The sequence below is a fragment of the Clupea harengus genome, chromosome 9, assembly GCF_900700415.2.
Source record: "Clupea harengus chromosome 9, Ch_v2.0.2, whole genome shotgun sequence".
NCBI lineage: Eukaryota > Metazoa > Chordata > Actinopteri > Clupeiformes > Clupeidae > Clupea > Clupea harengus.
The window spans coordinates 14456621-14475155 of NC_045160.1; the positions used below are offsets into that span (position 1 = coordinate 14456621).

Sequence of the window (18535 nt, forward strand, 5' to 3'; positions counted from 1 at the left end):
TTGGAACAGGTTCTGCCGAAGTTCTTCAGAGTTCACATGAAATATTGACAGGGCGGAGAGGGACATGATGGTCCTTCTCATGAGAGACTGGGTCTTGTCAGTGTCACTTTGGGTGAAGGCTGTTTCTGTCACTGGGCGTAATGGACAGCTGACAGCCGGCTGCCACCATCACCGCGCAGCGTGGCTCCAAGCCGTTCAGCTCGGGATGAAAAGACAGAGAGCCAGCCACCGCTGACACACTGCCATACACACCCAAACACACACATACAACGCACTCCCTTACATACACACATATATGCCTACACCTACTCACAAACACACACACACACACACGCAGATGCTCACACACACACACACACACACACACACACACACAGCCCCTCACCCAAGCTGACATGCAGTGATCAGCCCTGCCACTCAGAATGAGCGCAGCCAAATGTCACCGCAATTACAAGCAAAGAAACATGGTTCATGAGTTACCCTGCTCCTTGCTAGATTTTAGCACTCAGAGTAATCTTGTTAAAAATACCACCCTCGTTAGAGCACAGAAGTTTTGGTTGCATCTTTTTTGTGTAATTGTTTACTGTGGGATTAAATTAGCACCGTCACATAACTGCATTAAGGAAGGAGCCATTGCAGAAGACCTACACCAAAAACGCAGGGCTCCCTCTGTGAGCTTCACAGGCGGTTAGCCTCCCTGCAGTACTCAGAGAGAGAGTACGCACACACAGGCGGTTAGCCTCCCTACAGTACTCAGAGAGAGAGTACGCACACACAGGCGGTTAGCCTCCCTGCAGTACTCAGAGAGAGAGTACGCACACACAGGCGGTTAGCCTCCCTGCAGTACTCAGAGAGAGAGTACGCACACACAGGCGGTTAGCCTCCCTGCAGTACTCAGAGAGAGAGTACGCACACACAGAAGCGGTCCGCTGCAGGGCTAAGATTTACAGTGTTCCAAATGGAGCGCTCCTTTGTTTGCCTTTTTTTCCAAAGGGAGAGTCGAGACTCAGCTCCACTTAAATCCAGAGTGGTACATCTCCCCTATCCCCCCACCCCCCCTCAAGTACCCCCGAAAGCCGCCCTGCCGCTGCGGGGCCAGGCCCTAATGAAATATCTCAGTTCCTGTACATGTATAACCTAAATTTGACATCGTTCCTGAACTCGCAGCTTTGTCCGCATTGTTCTTGTTACCAAGAATCTCTGGTAGGATGTAGTTTGTAATTAGATACAGATGTTTCTGAGGTGGCTTGGGCCAGACTGTTATTTTAGCCAATGCTGTGCGCTTTTTCTTTTTATTCCTCCCTCTCCCTCTCCCTCTCCCTCTCCCTCTCCCTCTCTCTCTCTCTATTTTTTTCTTTCTCACTCACTCACTCTCTCCCTCTCTCTCTCTCTCTATTTTTCTCTTTCTTTCTCACTCACTCTCTCCCTTTCTCTTTCTCTCTCTCTCATTCATTCCAGACTGAACTCACTTTGAAACGTCTCCCAAAATTCCAGACCCTAATACTGTTTTATGTGCTTGAGAGTTGCGTAGTGACCAGAGACAGAAAGGTGAAGTTTTAAAGAGACTCTCACCCCTTTTCTCCTCTCTCTCTCTCTCTGTCTGTCTGTCTCTCACTCCCTCCATCCCTTTATTGCTTTGTTAGGGAGGGCCAAGTCCAAGCCCCCGTACAGTACCTGTTTTTTAATAACTGAAGAGTTATGATCATCGACATCATTGTTATTATTTGGCACTTGGCTCTCTGTCAGCTTTCCCAGGCCCGGTAATGAGAGTGCAAGGCATGATGGGAACCAGCGGTGATTCTGGGGAGGAGCGTCAGCCTTGGGCTGGCCAGGCCCCTCACCTCGTGCCTCTCCCCCTACTTGCCCAAGGTCTTCCTCAGGATCACCCAGGCCAGGTGATAAATCTTCCCCCTTTGTGTTTCATATTGCAGACACCGTACTTCCTCATACGCTGTGCGCAGACATGCGATAGAGGGCACCACAGTTAGACTAACAGATGGGTTGCCTAGACATTCAGCTTCTTGTTTGTGTCAGACACACACACACACAGACACACCAAAAAAAAAAAAAAAAGTCGTTTCTCTTTGGGTGTGTGTTATCGTGCATGCGTGCGTGTACAATATGTCCCTCGCCGCCTGCATGTGTGTGATCCGCCGCAAACAGATGACATCCCCAACACGCCTTCTGCGTTATATAATTATTTAAATTATATCATATTCTGCCCCCGACTCCGGGGAAGTCATATTAATTAATCACGGGCTCCAGAAGGATGGGGCTCTGATGTCATCCCTGCATGCAGAGGCCCTCAATGATTAGCCCTGGCGAGCTGGCACCCCTCATCACAATGAGACGGACGTCCCCTCTCTCTCTCCTCTCTTCTCATCCTCATTGTGTGTGTGTGTGTGTGTGTGTGTGTGTGTGTGTGTGTGTGTGTGTGTCTGTTGTGTGACTGCAGGGGAATTTCCCCTCACATATGTAACCAGACTCATTGCTTTGATCTTGCACGAGCACTTCAATTATTCTGTGGAGAAGAGATCCATTCTGTTGTGGTGTGCGGTGGGACTGGAAAAGAGAGTGAGAGGGAGAGACGGCGAGCTAGCTAGCGAGAGAAAGAGAGAAAGGGGCAGTGAAGAAAGAAGTTCCTTCTCTCTCTGTCTGTGTGTGATGATTCATTTTGCAGCTCACACTTGGAGAGACTGTGTTTGTAATAAGTGGAAATTATTACCCACTCTTCTTCGAGTCCTTTTTTTTCTCGATCAAATCCCGTGTCTGTTCAGGGATTCTAAACATACCTTTTGGTAGAGAACAGCTGAACAGGCAGGTCTGCCTTAGCCAAGTGGTGATGATGCGGCCAGGTCTTCCCACCGGATTAGCTTTGTGCTTTATGTGCCTAGCTCTAAGCGGATGGGAACGTGTGGTAGTACTCTGCGGTGAGAGACTAGCCGAGCTTTGCTGGAAGCGGTGGCGTCGTCATCAAAGTTAAATCAGCCTTTCTTTTATAGCGACACAAGAGGTTTGAATTAGTGGCAGGATTTTCAATCCAGTCTGCGGGCTGCCCCCTAACCTTTTGTGGGAGCGGGCTCGAGTGTTCGTTCCTAAGAGGTCAACTCCTCGACAACGACGTGGTCAGTGATGTGTGTGGAAACTTTGGGATTTCACAACATCGGTTTTTGGATGAAAAAATGATCTGAAGCCTTTTTATGGTTAGTGTTAGGTTGATCTGGAAATTAAACTCGGTTTCGATTGTCACGGGTAGAACCATATTTGACGGAAATAGAAAGATTCTCAAGTATTTTTTGAGGTAGTTAATGTAATTGTTGTAACACTGCCATTAGTGTGAATTGCCTCTTTATATGATTGGATAAAGTGAAAGCTGTGTGAGTGGGGTTGGCTTGTGATTGGGCGAGCCAGCATGTGGTGCAGATCTGGAAGCAGCAGTTGCATTTAACTGGCTGACCTCCATATTGAAAAGATTTCTCCAGCGCTGAAGGCACACTTATGCCTCAAGTGTGCCATGTCACAAAGCATTTTGTTCAGCTCAGCATTCAATAAAAAAGGGAGAAAATACATATCTGCACTTCATCCACGGCCTGATTTAAAGAGCCTTGTTCAAAGTCTTGCCTTTTTGCCTCTCGAGCCGAATGAAATCCAGATATATGTCGCAGTGCTCTGTAAATTGTTTGATATCGATCAGCATATAATGTGCTCATCGGAGTGGACTGTGTTGTTCGGAGAAAATCAAATGCAGGTGGTTCCGAAAGTCGGAGATGCACTTAAATGGGCCTGTTTTCGTTTTGCTGCGAATACTCTCGATCATTCGGTAGCGTGTAGTCTGCGCATTAAGGACATATGCACGGACGCACCCTTCAATAATCTTCTTCAGCTCTGCGGACAGCTCGAGCTTGTTCCAGTTGAAATAAAATAGAAATATTTAGTGTCTCACGAGTTATGAAAACTAATGACAGCTTGTGGAAGGGGGGAAAAAATAGAAAGGGATACAAGTCTGGAATATAGAGAAATACTTTGGCATCCTGGGAACATTTGGTTCCATTGTATGTGGACTGCCTTGAACCTTCCAGCAACATGCTGAGGTTGGCTATGCCAGAGTAAAGTGCGGCTTGTGAGTGCGATCCTGAGAGAACGGTGCTTCTAAAACACTTGATTAGTCGGGCCTAGCCACGGAGATAGCCCCTCTTATCAAGCATATGGCAGTGTTTATGAGAATGAGTTCAAAATGAAAGTTGGGGATCAAGCGTTTCATTGTTCAAAACCGTGTTTAGATTCCCAGAAAAAAGGAAGGATTTGGGGGCTTTAGCAGAGGAGAGAATGAGAGAAAGAGAGAAAGGAGGGAGTGGAGGAGTACAAACGGGACAATGGGGCCACATTCCTCAACAGTTTCTCTGTGTGTGTGTGTGTGTGTGTGTGTGTGTGTGTGTGTGTGTGTGTGTGTGTGTGTGTGTGTGAGTGAGAGAAAGTGTGTGGGGGGGGGGGGTGTATTTATGAGACGGAGAAGAGAAAAAGATTGTGTAGAAGGGGGCAAAGCAGGTAGAGAGTAAGAGAACACTGGAGAAGTCCAGAGACGGGACTTCCCCTAAAAAAAACTCTTCTCTAACTGGCCAGCTCTGGCCACAAAGGTCCATTGAGATGAGCTAGAGGAGTGGGGCACACCTGAACCCCAGGTGACCAATAGGAAGGGGGACTGCAGGGGGTGGGTTCAGTTCAACCGTCCTTTGTGTCCCGTCCTCGTCATTTAACAGTTCAGACGAAGGTGACATCCTTATTCATAAGTGCTTCTTAGAGCATCAAGGCTGCTCTTGATCGAGCCATGATTGAGTAGCCAAGTGATGAATAGCTTTAAATATACCGGGTTGGGTGTTGTAAAGCTACCATCTAGCACCAACATTCCAAACTGAAGCTGCTACACTGGTGTTTCATGGAACTTACTGGGACACTGACTCACCCTGACAGAATATCTTAATAAGGTGCATGTTATGTAATTAGGCAATCATGTCCTCATAAAGCGTCTTATTGTGTTGGATGTGAAAATAGCCTGTCTTATTTGCAATTTCCTGAAGTTTTGAGGGTGTTTGTCGACTTCACGTTAGAGCATATTATTTTTTCCACCCCCTCAAATTTAATATATGGCCAATTTTCACAAAGTTATAACATCTGGGACTCCCGACCACATGACTAAATAAATGGCTATTTTGATGTGTATTTCTAGGGATTCCAGAACCCAAAAACACATCCATGGTGTGATGATATGTGCCAAGTTGCACACATGCAAGCTAGACTTATATGTGCACCACAGTCACAGGCCACTCCGAGAGAAGCCTTCAGTGACAGTACCCCACCCCCTCACCCCACCCCCACCCCAAGTCCTTTTGGTACTTTTCAATTATACTGTTGGAGAAAAAATAAACATCCTTTTGCAAATCTCGACATATTCGCCTCCCTCCACTCTACTGACGAGTGAGCATTTTTCCCAGTTCCACCAGTCTCTCCCATGTTGTCTGCCGTCTTCACCTTCCCCTGATGCTTCTGTGGCTTATCAGCAGCTATGTGAAGTGACAGTTCACATCCTGGGGCAGCTACAGGGGCCGGCTTACTGAAAAAGAGCAGTGCAGCCCAAAAAAAGGTCTCTGAAAGGAACCCCCCCCCCAATCATACACCCATAAACACACACATCCTCCACTTAAACACTCACACACACACACACACACATACAAATACACACGTGCTCCTGATCCACCACCCCTCACCCCTCACCCCTCACCATACTCTTAATTCATAAACGCATTTGCTCCAGTTCCTAAACGCTTCAGGGGCATCTGTGATGGTGTGTGTGTGTGTGTGTGTGTGTGTGTGTGTGTGTGTGTGTGTGTGTGTGTGTGTGTGTGTGTGTGTGTGTGTGTGTGTGTGTGTGTGTGTGTGTGTGTGTGTGTGTGTGTGTGTGTGTGTGTGTAGGTAGGGGGGTTGCAAGGGGCAGAGAGGCAGCAGGCTTCACACGCTACTGACCGTACACACACACACTGTGCACGGGACGAAAAACAGACGGAAGCAGACACGTCCAGCCGCACAGCTAATCTGCACAGGAGAGAGAGAGAGAGAGAGAGAGAGAGAGAGCTTGCATAGGGGAAGAGCTCTTCAACACGACTCAGAACCAGTGTCCACCCTGCTCCGTTTCTCTTGTATTCTGGCCCGCATGTCAAGCCACAGCTTTAGAACCCAAACCATGACGTGGCCGGTGGCATGCATTGCCAGATCCACTGCAGAACTCTCTCAGGTCTGCATGGCATTAGTGCTAATCTGAAGCACAGACACTCTCACTGCTGCAGACACCCCTTGGCTGCCATTTACTGAGGAGGCATCTTGGCCTTCGTATGTTTACATTTAGAATAATTTCCAAACATAATAACGGCTTATGTTAGATATGTTACAACCGTAATCAAGAACCTGCAGTTATAAAAATGGTTGGTCTGAAGTGACGATGATGGATGGGTTTGTTTACTGTGTGTACTTTCGTTTCACCCTCTGTCTCTCGACGCTGGGAGAACTCTGGCCTCAGTAGCGAGAGCAGGGTGCACATGGCAGGGCCCTGGATGAAAGTGTCTGGGGGATCTTGTGAAAATCAAAAACAAATCTTCGGGAGCGCCAAGGTTAAACCCACTGGCCGTGGCGGCTTTGAAGTGGAGGGGCAGCGTTGGTTAATTGTCAGAGCTGGCTTTAGGAAAGGTGGTAACAATTTAACGAGCGTTGTAGGGGCAGCGGGGCGCTGGATGCGTATCAGGTGTTTGCAGATGTGCCGTCGCGCCCCTTAACAAGAGAAGAAGGGGGCCGGTTCACCTCCCGATGAGACGACAGCTTAACAGCCAATAATTCTTTGTTTGCTCTGCCAATCGCCTGCCATAATTGGCCGAGAGACTGAACGGGAGCCGTGTGATTGGACAGGTTAGTGCTGCTATTTTAACTGTACACGGGGCCGACAGACGCTTACAATTATTCCACTGACATCTTCACGTGTGCTCGTCTAGGCAAGCAGTGTGTGTAGCATATCAGTAGTAGTCATATATGGTTCAAGAGTTTCTTTACGCAAACACACATGTGAACACACACACACACACACACACACACACACACACACACACTGCTCCCTCACCAGAGAATAGTGCACTCGCTCCAACAAGGGTTGAAACGTGGACGCTAAAATGTTTTGGCAGCTCCCCACGTGTTCAAGGAAAATTGTCTTTTTTGCATTATTCTGCACGCAGTTTAAAACCAGGATTTTTTTTTTTTTTTCCCCAACTATGTATTTATTTAGACTGTCTGCATCCCTCTTTACTTCTCCTGCCATCCATGCCTCTGTCAGTGAAGTGTTCTGTGACACTGGCCCAGACTGTCACCTCCCATTTGCCTTTGTGCTTTCCAGGTTAAACATTAGCAGCACGCTACAGAACCCACTTTTCAAACACACACACACACACACACACACACACACACACTCACACACTCACACACACACACACAACACATGCAAACACTAGCTTTGCAATGCCTGGCTTCAGCAGCTGAGGCAGCACTTTTTGGAGAGAGCTCGCAATCCGCTAGCCTGGCAGACCAGCCTCCCACAAGAGGACGCCCAGGGAGCACGTAGCCACATAGCCTCCACCTCGGCATCCACCCCTCTCCCTGCATCTGGTGTGTGTGTGTGTGTGTGTGTGTGTGTGTGTGTGTGTGTGTGTGTGTGTGTGTGTGTAGGGGGGGGCATCCCATGTGCAGAGAACCCCCCCTGAAGGAGCGAGTGTGGAAGCTGTCAGGGCCCCAGTGCACCAACCGACCTCCACGCCAGCCAACCTCAGGACGTTCCCCCAGCACGAGCAGCTGAAAATGGGTGTTTTCACAAGCCAACGGCAGCGCGGCCGTAAATAGTCTCCCCGGCGGCTCCGAAAGAACGAGGAGGCGAAGGCCGCAAGCCCTAACGGACATGCCAGCACGTCGAGGCAGCGTAATTAGAGGTCGGGGGAAGCGTGGAGCTTCAGCGTCCGCTCGTCTCCCTGTAATTAAAACGTGTTAATTTGAGTTGTTCCAGCTTTTTCAAGCCCTGCCACCGCACACGTTCGGCAAGCGACGAGTCGTTCCAGCGGCCTGGTTTCTGACTCTCTTCCCCTCCCTCCGTTATGTTTTCTTCATCTCCTAATATAGAAATCATAAGCATACTTCAGACCTTTCATAGGACATGTGGGAGGCTGGCCATGGCATTGTGTTTGTGTGCCGTGGCTGTATATGTCAGGTCTATATCTGTGTGTGTGTGTGTGTGTGTGTTGTGTTGTGTCTATTTCTGTGTGTTGTGTGTGTGTGTGTGTGTTAGTGGTGTTGTATGTGTTTGCACTGTGTGTCGTGTGTCTGGGGCAGACCTGTGGCGTTTGTGTGCACAGGAGGGTGGTGGACTGTCCAGTCGGTCACAGTTGGCCTGCCCGTCGCAGGCCGTTGCCATTGTGCCTCTCAGACGTGGTGCTTAATTGGACACAAAGGTGCCGGCGGAGCGCAACAGAGCCCCCGGTGGGCTGGAGGGCCAGTGTGTTGATCCTCAAACAGACCTGGCAGGGGCCCCCACTATGAAACACACACACACACACACACACACACACACACACACACACACACACACACACACACTTCCCTCTTACACACTCTCTTGTGTTTGCCTCTTTCTTTCTGTCTCTTGTGCAGCCTTTCACTGTAGTCTGTCCAACTGTAGCTATTTCCGTCCATCCATCCATCCTTCTTCTCTCTCATTTTCTCTTTTGCACGTGCTGACTCTGTCATACTTATCTCTCTCTCTCCCTCTCACTTTCCCCTCTCTGTCTGCCCTCTCTCCCTCCGTATCTGCGCGCCCCTCCCTATGGCAGGTTAGAGGTTGGGTCAGGTTTGCTGTGTGGCTGCCCAGTGGGACACAGCCTCTTCTCAGTCTGGATGACCTCACGCAGTCAGGGTTGGGGGATTGTTCTGGACCGCAGACAAAATCACACCTAATAACGTCTGCCTGACTACATTAATAATGACATAAAACTCCACCACCCTTAAAGCTTATACCAAATGTTATTTATTATACACTAATTACATTAATATTTGTATATATTTATCATACTATATTAAGTTTTATTAACTACATATCCGTAATTACTTTGGCCACCGTCCCATGTAAACTGCTGGCTCTGTTTGTACAATTTTTACGGCTGCCCCTATATCATATTCATGAAGGTTTAAAAAAAAAATGAACGCGCCATCCATCCGGTTTAGGATGACATTAGCTGTGTAAAGCAGCCTAGCGGCAGGGTTGATGGGCTCTGTGTGAACGAGAGGCAGAGGTGAATTAAGGGAAATACAGACTCTCATTACCATTTTGCTTTTCCGGAAAACCAGCACTGCTCATCTGCAGTCTCCCTCTTTCTTTCTTTCTTTCTTTCTTTCTTTTTTTTTTCTTCCGCTGTTTTGTCCTTTGTACTGCGCTTCCTCACTCCCCATACAGTATACACTTCCTTTCCTCATCAGTCTCCTCTTCTTTCTTTTTTTCTTTCCTCTCTCTCTCTCTCTCTCTCCTTCTCTCTGTCTCTCCTTCTCTCTGTCTCTCCCTCCTTTTTCCCAGTGGGGGTGTTGTTTATAGAGCATTATAATTTATAACTGAATAGAGTGGATTTAATTTCAGCGCAGAGGCTCGCCAGCAGGGCGCCAGCCTGCAATCAGAGGAATCAGCGCTCGGCGAGGCCTGTTGAATGGAAAGTATTATCACCGGCCACAAACGGACACTGTTTCTCCTTAAACAACTCCCCCGATGCTCCCAGACCCCCGGCTTCTCTTTCATTCATCTATTCCTGTTACCAGCCCTCCTCATTGTCCTTCAGCGCCACTCTCTGCTACACCCCACCACCACCTCCTCCACCGCCCTCAACACACACACACACACACACACACACACACTAACCACTACTCCATCATAGCACAACCCCCCCCCCCCCTCCTCCTCTCTCTCTCTCTCTCTCTCTCTCTCTCTCTCTCTCTCTCTGCTGCACATACTCAGTTTCGCTCTGTCTGACCTCTACTCTTCTATCTTTCTGTCATTTCCTCTTCCTTGCTCTGCTTCCTTCGTCTTTCCCAATGGTGTTTGATTTTTTTCTTAAGCACTGCTGTTTGTCAGACCACCGTATCCACTCACACACACACACAACCACACACACATACACACACTCACACGCACATATGCACAAACACACACCATTTCACATGCTTCTCTGCAGTGTGTCACCCGTTGGGCTTGGCACTTGGGGCAGCCCGCTCACCTGAGCAATGGAGCTTTCATCGGCCCGATAAATACAAATTAGCATTTTTAGCATCACGTGCTGCTCTGTAAACACTGGAAGAAAAATATCTTCAAGCCGCCATGTCATGTCATTTATTTTATTTTCTCAAATGCAGAAGATTTCAATGATGACTGTTTACAGTAGCAGTCATAGAAGCATCCATACCCAGTTGCTGTTGGTAATTTTTATGTCAGAACAAGTAAGAACATATGTAAGAACATATGTAAGAATGTAAAACTGTCACCTAATAAGTGGATGAATAAGTGTTTCTTTGCATTCCTTTTATGCAATATATTTATTTATATTTTATATATAAATAAAAAAGGGAGAGAGAGAGCATTGTGTTGCGAAAATGCTCTCATTCTTTTTCTCTCTCTCTCTCTCTCACTCACACACACACACACACACACACAGGCACGCACACACGCAAGCACACAGACACAAACACACACACGCATACACAAACACAGACGCAGGTTCACTAACCCTACATTAACTGCGCTGCTGTTTGTTTTTTGCGCTTGCATGGCCTTCATCTTCATCCCGGCCCCTGCCGCCCGCTCTCACCTACCTCACTCAAGAGCCACAATTTTCCACCCATAAATCTCCCCACCCCTGACACACAGCAGATTGAGGGTGATGTGTAGCAGAGAGAAAAAGAGAAAGAGAAACTATCAGCTCTATCCATCATGTATGTCTATAGAAGTGTGTGTGTGTGTGTGTGTGTGTGTGTGTGTGTGTGTGTATGAAAAGGTGTTTGTGAAAAGGTCTGTACTGCACTGTTCTTACACTCTCACATACGTGTACCAAAGAGACACAGACAGTGTGTGTGTGTGTGTGTGTGTGGGTGCGTGTGTGTGTTTGAAGAAAGCCGGGTGAGGGAGAGAAATGGAAATACAGAGACATCCATCAGGCTGGCAGCTAAACCGGCCCAGAGACGAGACCTCACAGCAACAGTGATGATATTTAAACACACGTTGCTGAGCAGAGCTCTGTGTGTGTGTGTGTGTGTGTGTGTGTGTGTGTGTGTGTGTGTGTGTGTGTGTGTGTGTGTGTGTGTGTGTGTGTGTGTGTGTGTGTGTGTGTGTGTGTGAGAGAAAGAGAGAGAGTTGTTACTGCTTAGCAGGGCAGGATAGTAAAGAAACCCCCACTCTTCTGCCAGTTCCTGCCTCAAAGCCCAGCCCTGCAGTGTAATGTGTGTGTGTTTGTTTTGTTTCTTGTTTTGATGGCATGTCACCATGATAATGTGTTTTACTAGAGAGAAGGGAAAGAAATGGAGACAATGTGGATTATTGCAGTGCAGATCTGCCTTCTGCTGGCGCAACTTATGAGGAGGAGGAGGAAGGAAGATGATGAGGAGGATCGTGATGATCACGATGACAGTGATGACTGTGGTCAGCCGGAAAGAAGATGATGATGATGATGATGATGGCGATGATAAAGGCGGCGGTGGCGACAAACGCTCTGTGCCGCCCCCATGTCTGGCATGGTGTAACGATGTGGTCGTCTCCTCTCCGTGGCTGCTCTGACCAGCGGATGCAGTTAACCTGCCCCATACCCTCCCCGCAGCACGTGTCCTGAGACTCGTCAGTGGAGTGGAGTGGAGAAACGCCGCGCTCCATCTCGGACCTGGAGCGGATCGGCGCGCTCTGGAGGATCAGAGCCATCCCACTTTCAACGGAGCTGAGCGGCCAAGATTCCTCATAATACCCGTAATTAATACCTAGCGTTTCAACTGACTTGGAGGAACTACACTTCTTTCTCTTCACTTGAAAAAAACCTCAGCAATGATTGTGTGCTAGCCTGAAAAGCTTTATGGACTTAGAAGACTAACACACATGGTCTGAAGGGAGAGAAGGAGGAGGACCAAAAAAAGGGGGGAGAGGGTGAATAAAAAGAAACCACAATTAGCTCATTACTTTTGCTGGAAGTTTTTTGACCACATGAAGCAGAGAGGGAAAAGTCATTTCTCCTCTACCCCGTACCTCAGCGCTCTCTTGGAGGAAGCTTGTCCGACAGGTTCAGAGGAAGGACTTGTCTCGTAAAAAAAAACGAACGAAAAAAAAAATTCTGTCTTATGTTTTTATTATCAAATGTCTTGTAATAATTGAAATGGCGACGGTCTGTTTTTGCCATTGACAGTCGGCTGTAACGTTGGGCTGCGCTACTGTCTCGCGTATTACTTTGGAGAAATCACTTCTCATCTCATCCCCGTGTGTATTTTCCTTATATGAGCCATGTTTTATTTTTATTTTCTTGTATAGGAAAAAAAAAAGCATGCAAAACACAGTCACAGCCGCCCAGTCTGTCAGGATGGAAATTACTTGGCAGGGGCCTTATGCTTCAGATTGGGGGAAATGAATTTAATGTTGTGTCCTGTCACACTGAAGCAGACGCATCGTACAGTAATCCAGCAATCTGGAGCGTCCCAATCCTGTTTGTCTCCTAGTAACCTGGGTGTTTCTTTTTTTATTTGGAGAGGGGATGAAAGAGACTGAGTGTAAAAGAAAGGAATGGGGGGGGGGGGGGGGGATTTCTCCCTGATTTTAAGCACAGCTAATGAGCTGCCTTTCCCATGCCAGTATTTAAGAGTGTGACTGTGGGAGCAATGCTCTCCTCTCTCCTCTTCTCTTCTCCTCCTCTCTCTATCCCTCCTCTCCTCTCTATTCCTCCTCCACAATTGTTTCATTCTTGCCCACTCAGCCATGCCTGGTTACCAATCACCCAAGACTGTAAAAGTTGATGCGAGGCGCTCCTGATGGTATCGTCCGGCACTGGATGAGAGCGCCGTGTCCAGGCACGGCGAGGAGTTCAGGGACGGCCGTGGGGCCGGATCGGGCTGGGTGCCCCCGCGGCTGCCGTGGTCGGCGCCAGGGCTGTGTGGGCCTGGTTTTGCCGGCGCTGGTTGGGAAAGACTGGGAGGGAGGGAGGGAGGGAGGGAGGGAGGGAGGGAGGGAGAGCACATGTGATGTGCCTCAGAGATCAAAAACACACACTTGATGAATGTCAGGGTATGGGCTGGTGAGGGGAGGGGCGGGGGCGGGGTTCATAGGGGTGGTGTACCCCTGTGCTCCTGGCTCTGATTCACTGATCAAGGTCGTTCTCAGTTCATTAAATTCTGCTGAGTGGCGAGTGCACACACACGCACACACAGACATGTACACACACACACACACACATAGACACGCACACACACACACACACACACACATAGACACGCACACACACACACGCACACCTACGCACACACACACGCACACCTACGCACACACACACAGACATTATATTGCCTACATTTATTGCAGTCTTTTTTTTTTAAGGACATTATTAGAGTGACTTGGGTCAATAAGCCACTCCCCCCTATATTTGTTGAGGGTGTGTAAGCATGCATGCAGGCTTTTAACTTTATTACGCTGTTGTGTGTGTGTGTGTGTGTGTGTGTGTGTGTGTGTGTGTGTGTGTGTGTGTGTGTGTGTGTGTGTGTGTGTGTGTGTTTGTTTTAATGTTTTGGTTTGTGATCACAAACATATAGGGTTCAGTGAGTACATCAGATCCTGTAAATGTGACAAGCAAAGCTAGCAGTTCGCTCCTGCTCTTTAGTCTGTCCATGCATGCGTGTGTGTGTGTTGTGTGTGTTAGTGTGTGTGTGTGTGTGTGTGTGTGTGCTGTCTGTCGTGCTTTGTGTATTTTGGATGGTTATCACACTTACTCGGAATTGGGTCAGTCATAACGGTGGCCTTGTAGGCTCCGCCTCTGTGACAGTCCGTGAAGATTTCTCTCTCTCTCTCTCTCTCTCTGTCAACTCCAACGCCAACTCCACGGCCCCCCTCCACCCACCCACCCACCCCCCCATCCCCTCTCATCCCCGGCTCCAGTTCTCCTTCTCAGTAAAGCTACTCCCCTTATTGACTCCATATTGACTCACTAGTCAGTCCTCTGAGAGATCTCACTCTGTGCCCTCTGGCCGCCGCCGCTATCACCAGGCCCGCCGCTACACCACGCACAAAAGGAACACTGCCTGCACGACCGCCGCAGTCTGGACAAGCAGAAGGCCACCGCCCAGCCTCTCGCCCACCCCCCCATCCCCCCCGCCGTGGTTCACACATGAGGGGCTCCACCTTTCCCTCCCATCTGTTTGGGCTGAGGCGGCCTGTCAGGCCAGGTTAACGCAGCAGGGTGCAGCAGGGCAAGAGCGCAAGCATCTGGCCCCGTCCTGGGAGGCTCTCTAAGCATCAGGACCGGGGAGAGAAAATACACACTGTATCGACTATATATGTGTGTGTGTGTGTGTGTGTGTGTGTGTGTGTGTGTGTGTATTTATATATGTCGATACATATATATTTGTCTGTGTGTGTGTAGACCCAGACTATCCCTCCACACAACAGTATGGTGTGTGTCCACCTGCTAAAGTTGCTTCGGAGCGCTAATGCACCAGCCTGTTAGCTTGTTTACATTTAGGCCGAGCCTCAAACCTGACGAGTTCTCACCACTTCACTGGCGTCCTGAGCGGCACTGAGCAGCTGTCGTTGGTTGTTTGCGTTTCGTCTGCCTGTGTGTTGCCACTGAGTGCCTGTGCAGCTTATTTAACAAAGGGGTAATTAACAGCCATTAGCGATTGTGCACACAGAGGTATTTTAGTCGTAAATTCCCCAAACAAAAATGGGCCGCTTAAAAGCACTCGGACCTTCTGTGGTGAGTCAGGCCTTTCTGTGGCGGTAAAGATGGATACGTAGAGATGACAAACAGTTTCCCTGAAGGCCAGAGTCATCCAGCAGGAGCAACGGCCTTCCATCTCCACGTCCAATCTTCCTGCAGGCCCTCCGCGTTGGGGGAAGTAGCTTTCAAGCACGGAAATGGCTTAACCTGATTTGACTAACAGCTTTCACATACTCCTCGGCGTTCAGGACCAGAGAGAGGTCTTGGGTAAATGTCAGAGGGAGAAAAAAAAATTGGAGCAACAGAGAATGTGTACGGAGCATAAAAATAGGATAGGAGTGTTTTTAGTTTTCATCCACGGGCCCGTCTGCTCGTGATGAAGGTTTCAGTATTTTTTGTGTCACGGTTAATATCATTTTAATGTAGTGACAGATGCCTCATTCCCTGAGCCCAGTGTGAGCTGTTTGATTTGTTATTAATTCTGCAGAAAGCCCCCGACCACCCTCCCCCGACAAAAAAAGCTTAAAACTTACAAGAGCTGGAGATTACAGAGCCCCTGAAGAGGCGCCTGTCACGTTACGAATCATATTAATTACAGAAAACACACACACACACACACACACACACACACACCACACACGCCGAATTTGTAAAATAAATAATATCTGAAGTGGGAAGTTCTAAGCATCATGAACAAGACCCTCCAACAGCCGCCGTGCCGAATAGCCGTGATGCAGAATCGGTGTGTTGTTTATTTGGATGTGAACCGACAGGTGTGGTTTGTTAATGCACCGAGCTGCTAGTCTGACGTTAATCCGAGAACCACTGGGCCCTGGGTTTACCCCTGGATCTACAGGCTAAGCTAAAACCCGCTGGCATGCTCCAGGGTCTTAGGTAGCCCTGCGCTCATGTGCAGCTGGGACGAGGGCGGCTCGTCCACTCTAGCAGCTGGATGAGGCAAGAAGTAACGGCATCGGTATCACCTGGCACCACTGATGGAATCACCGCCATTGGTTTCTAAATCTTAAACACCCTTGGTGGAATTCTTTACGCCGTGCTTTTGTCTCTCTTTTGTTTTTATTTTCTTTCTTTTTTTTTTTTTATTCATTCTGGCAGCTGCAGTGACTTATTAAAAATGCAGCAAGCTCTTTATTTGTGCGTTCCTCTCGGCGGATGTCTAATGACTTGGCTGTGGCCGTCCTCACACATGGCTAAGCGTGGCGGAGCGGCGCGGAGCAGGGAAATGAGAAGCTCATGTTTAATTTAAGCCAATGGCAGGGATTGCCCACACCAGACGAGCAAAAGGAAAGACACATTTGCCATGGGACGAGTGACGACAGGCAACAGCTCTCCACACCTCGACAGACAGAGAGGGGGAGGGGGGGGGGTGTGCAGGGGGAGTAAGGCTGGGGACCAGCTCTAGTTAGGCCCTACCCATGCCTGCCTGTGTATGACATTTTCTACACTAAAAAAACGGTCCTCTACCACAGATTCTTGTTTGGTGTGCCTTTCAGCTGCAAATAGGCAGAAATAGAAAAATAATGTGTGAGTGAAGAAGAGAAGGTGGAAGAGAGAGCGAGAGAAAGAGAGTGTGTGCAAATGTTAGTGGCCTGGCTTTTGGTCCGGTTTAGTCTTACATTTTGGCAGGGCACGCCATGACGCATGAGGTCGCAGCTCATTAAAGTCCGGGGCTCGCCTCTCTAATCAGCCGGTGCTGCTCGTCTCTGCTCCTCTATCCGGGGAACACGGCACCCCTTCTTCCAGCGGGGCAGGCCATGTTTTCAATAACCCCCTCCACCCGCCTGCCCGCCCTCCTCGGCGTGGATTTCTCCCTCCACCATATCAAAGGCAGCGGGGGCCACGGGGCCCAGGGACCCAGGGGCTTTGAGGGAGAGGGGACTGGAGGAGGAAGCAAGGAGAAGTGTAATCGGAATACCCGGCCTAGTCTGTCATTGTAAACCTCCAAACTGGTCCCTGTACTTATGCTGTCATTGCCCCAACCTATTTGAAATGTTACTGGTTCACATTTATCTTGGAGTTCAGCATGTATCATGTATACACACACACACACACACACACACACACACCCCGCCTTTCTAGTAGTGACTAGTTGGGATGTGTAGCAGTGTACGCTGTGAATATGTGATGGTGTGCAGGTGCAGAATTATTGTCGAAATGGGGACGGAGAATGTTGTCCGTCATTATGAGCCAAGAGTTGGTGGAAATCTGGGGGCCTCTATGTGTCAGAAGGGCTTTTCACACACACACAGAAATGGTAACCAAGCTTTGTCTTTCGTCACACAGTGTAAATGGCTTGCTCAGTAATGAGTAATTCCCATAATTCTTCCTGTGTAGCACTCACTCCATTTCTAGAAATCCCGCTGCATGCAAGTTTCCTACTACAAAACACAATTTGAATTTGAATGCCCTGCTTTTCTGGTAAAAATGTGTATAAAACATTCTATTTAAAGACCTGACGCTGCACACACTAGATCATTTTTTCTTCTCCCTCTCCTGAATGACCGGGGGTTATAGATGAACATATTGACAGTAATGGGACTTGTGGACTGTGCTGTGTTTCCATAAACATGAGAGGCGTGCTGGGCATTAATACCCAGTAATATAGTCAGTCACTTCTGATCTGCTGTTCGCAGTATCCCACTCCCACCCGCCCCGCGTTTCGCACCATGGCTGCAGGTTAGAATCCCATTAAGGCTGAGGGAGTGGAAAACTAGAAGTAGCACTTTTCACTTTAATTTGGAGCAGCGCGACTGACAGAGGAACCGGTGCTGAGTCCTAACAGACTCCTTTGTTTGTTTGTGTGTCTGTGTGTGTCTGTTTGTGTGTGTGTGTGTGTGTGTGTGTGTGTGTGTGTGTGTGTGTGTGTGTGTGTGTGTGTGTGTGTGTGTGTGTGTGTGTGTGTGTGCGTGTCTGTGTCTGTGCGTGTGTGTGTGTGTGTGTGTGTGTGTGTGTGTGTGTGTGTGTGTGTGTGTGTCTGTGTGTGCATGTGCGTGCCCATTATGCAAATGAGGGCGCCACTCCTGAAATCCATTTCAGCAAATTAGCGGAAAACTGGCCGCCACAAACAGCTGTTGCGTTCAGAGAAAGAGACAGACGTCTGTGGGGCGCTCCTCTTTGGTGTGTGTGTGTGTGTGGAGGGGATGTGTGGGGGGGGTCGAGGGACACAGAGAGAGGAGAAGAGATGGAGAGAGAGGCATACTGTGTTGTCATGACCCTGTTTTGTCTTAGAGACTTAACCCCTGCCTTAGTGTAGATTAATTTGGCATGTTTTTCTTCTTTTTTCTCTCCACGGGTGTGAGTGCAAGGAGGGGAGTGGGGCTAAACCAGAGGGGGGAGGGTTTACCCCATTTGACACCTCCTTAAATGTAGCGATAGGGATTGTCCTGGCTTCATGGTGTGAGGATTGTCTCTCCACAAGGGGGTGTGTGTGTGTGTGTGGGTGTGTGTATGCGTGTGTGTTTGGATGGGGCACTGGCTACTTCCCTACAGCACACCGCAGA

General features: G+C 48.7%; 1 protein-coding gene across 4 annotated transcripts in view; it reads left to right on the forward strand.

Annotated features, from left to right (window-relative positions):
- The window catches only part of bcas3 (BCAS3 microtubule associated cell migration factor), a 243483-nt gene that overhangs the window by 114606 nt on the left and 110342 nt on the right, over positions 1–18535 (forward strand). Inside the window, exon 23 of one of the 4 annotated variants that reach the window (XM_031573594.2) lies at positions 11617–12873. The exons of the other annotated variants lie outside the window; for them this stretch is intronic. Coding sequence (XP_031429454.1) covers positions 11617–11711 — 95 coding nt within the window. The 3' untranslated portion in view covers positions 11712–12873. Of the gene's footprint in view, positions 1–11616; positions 12874–18535 lie in introns of those variants that run through there. 4 annotated transcript variants of the gene reach the window in all.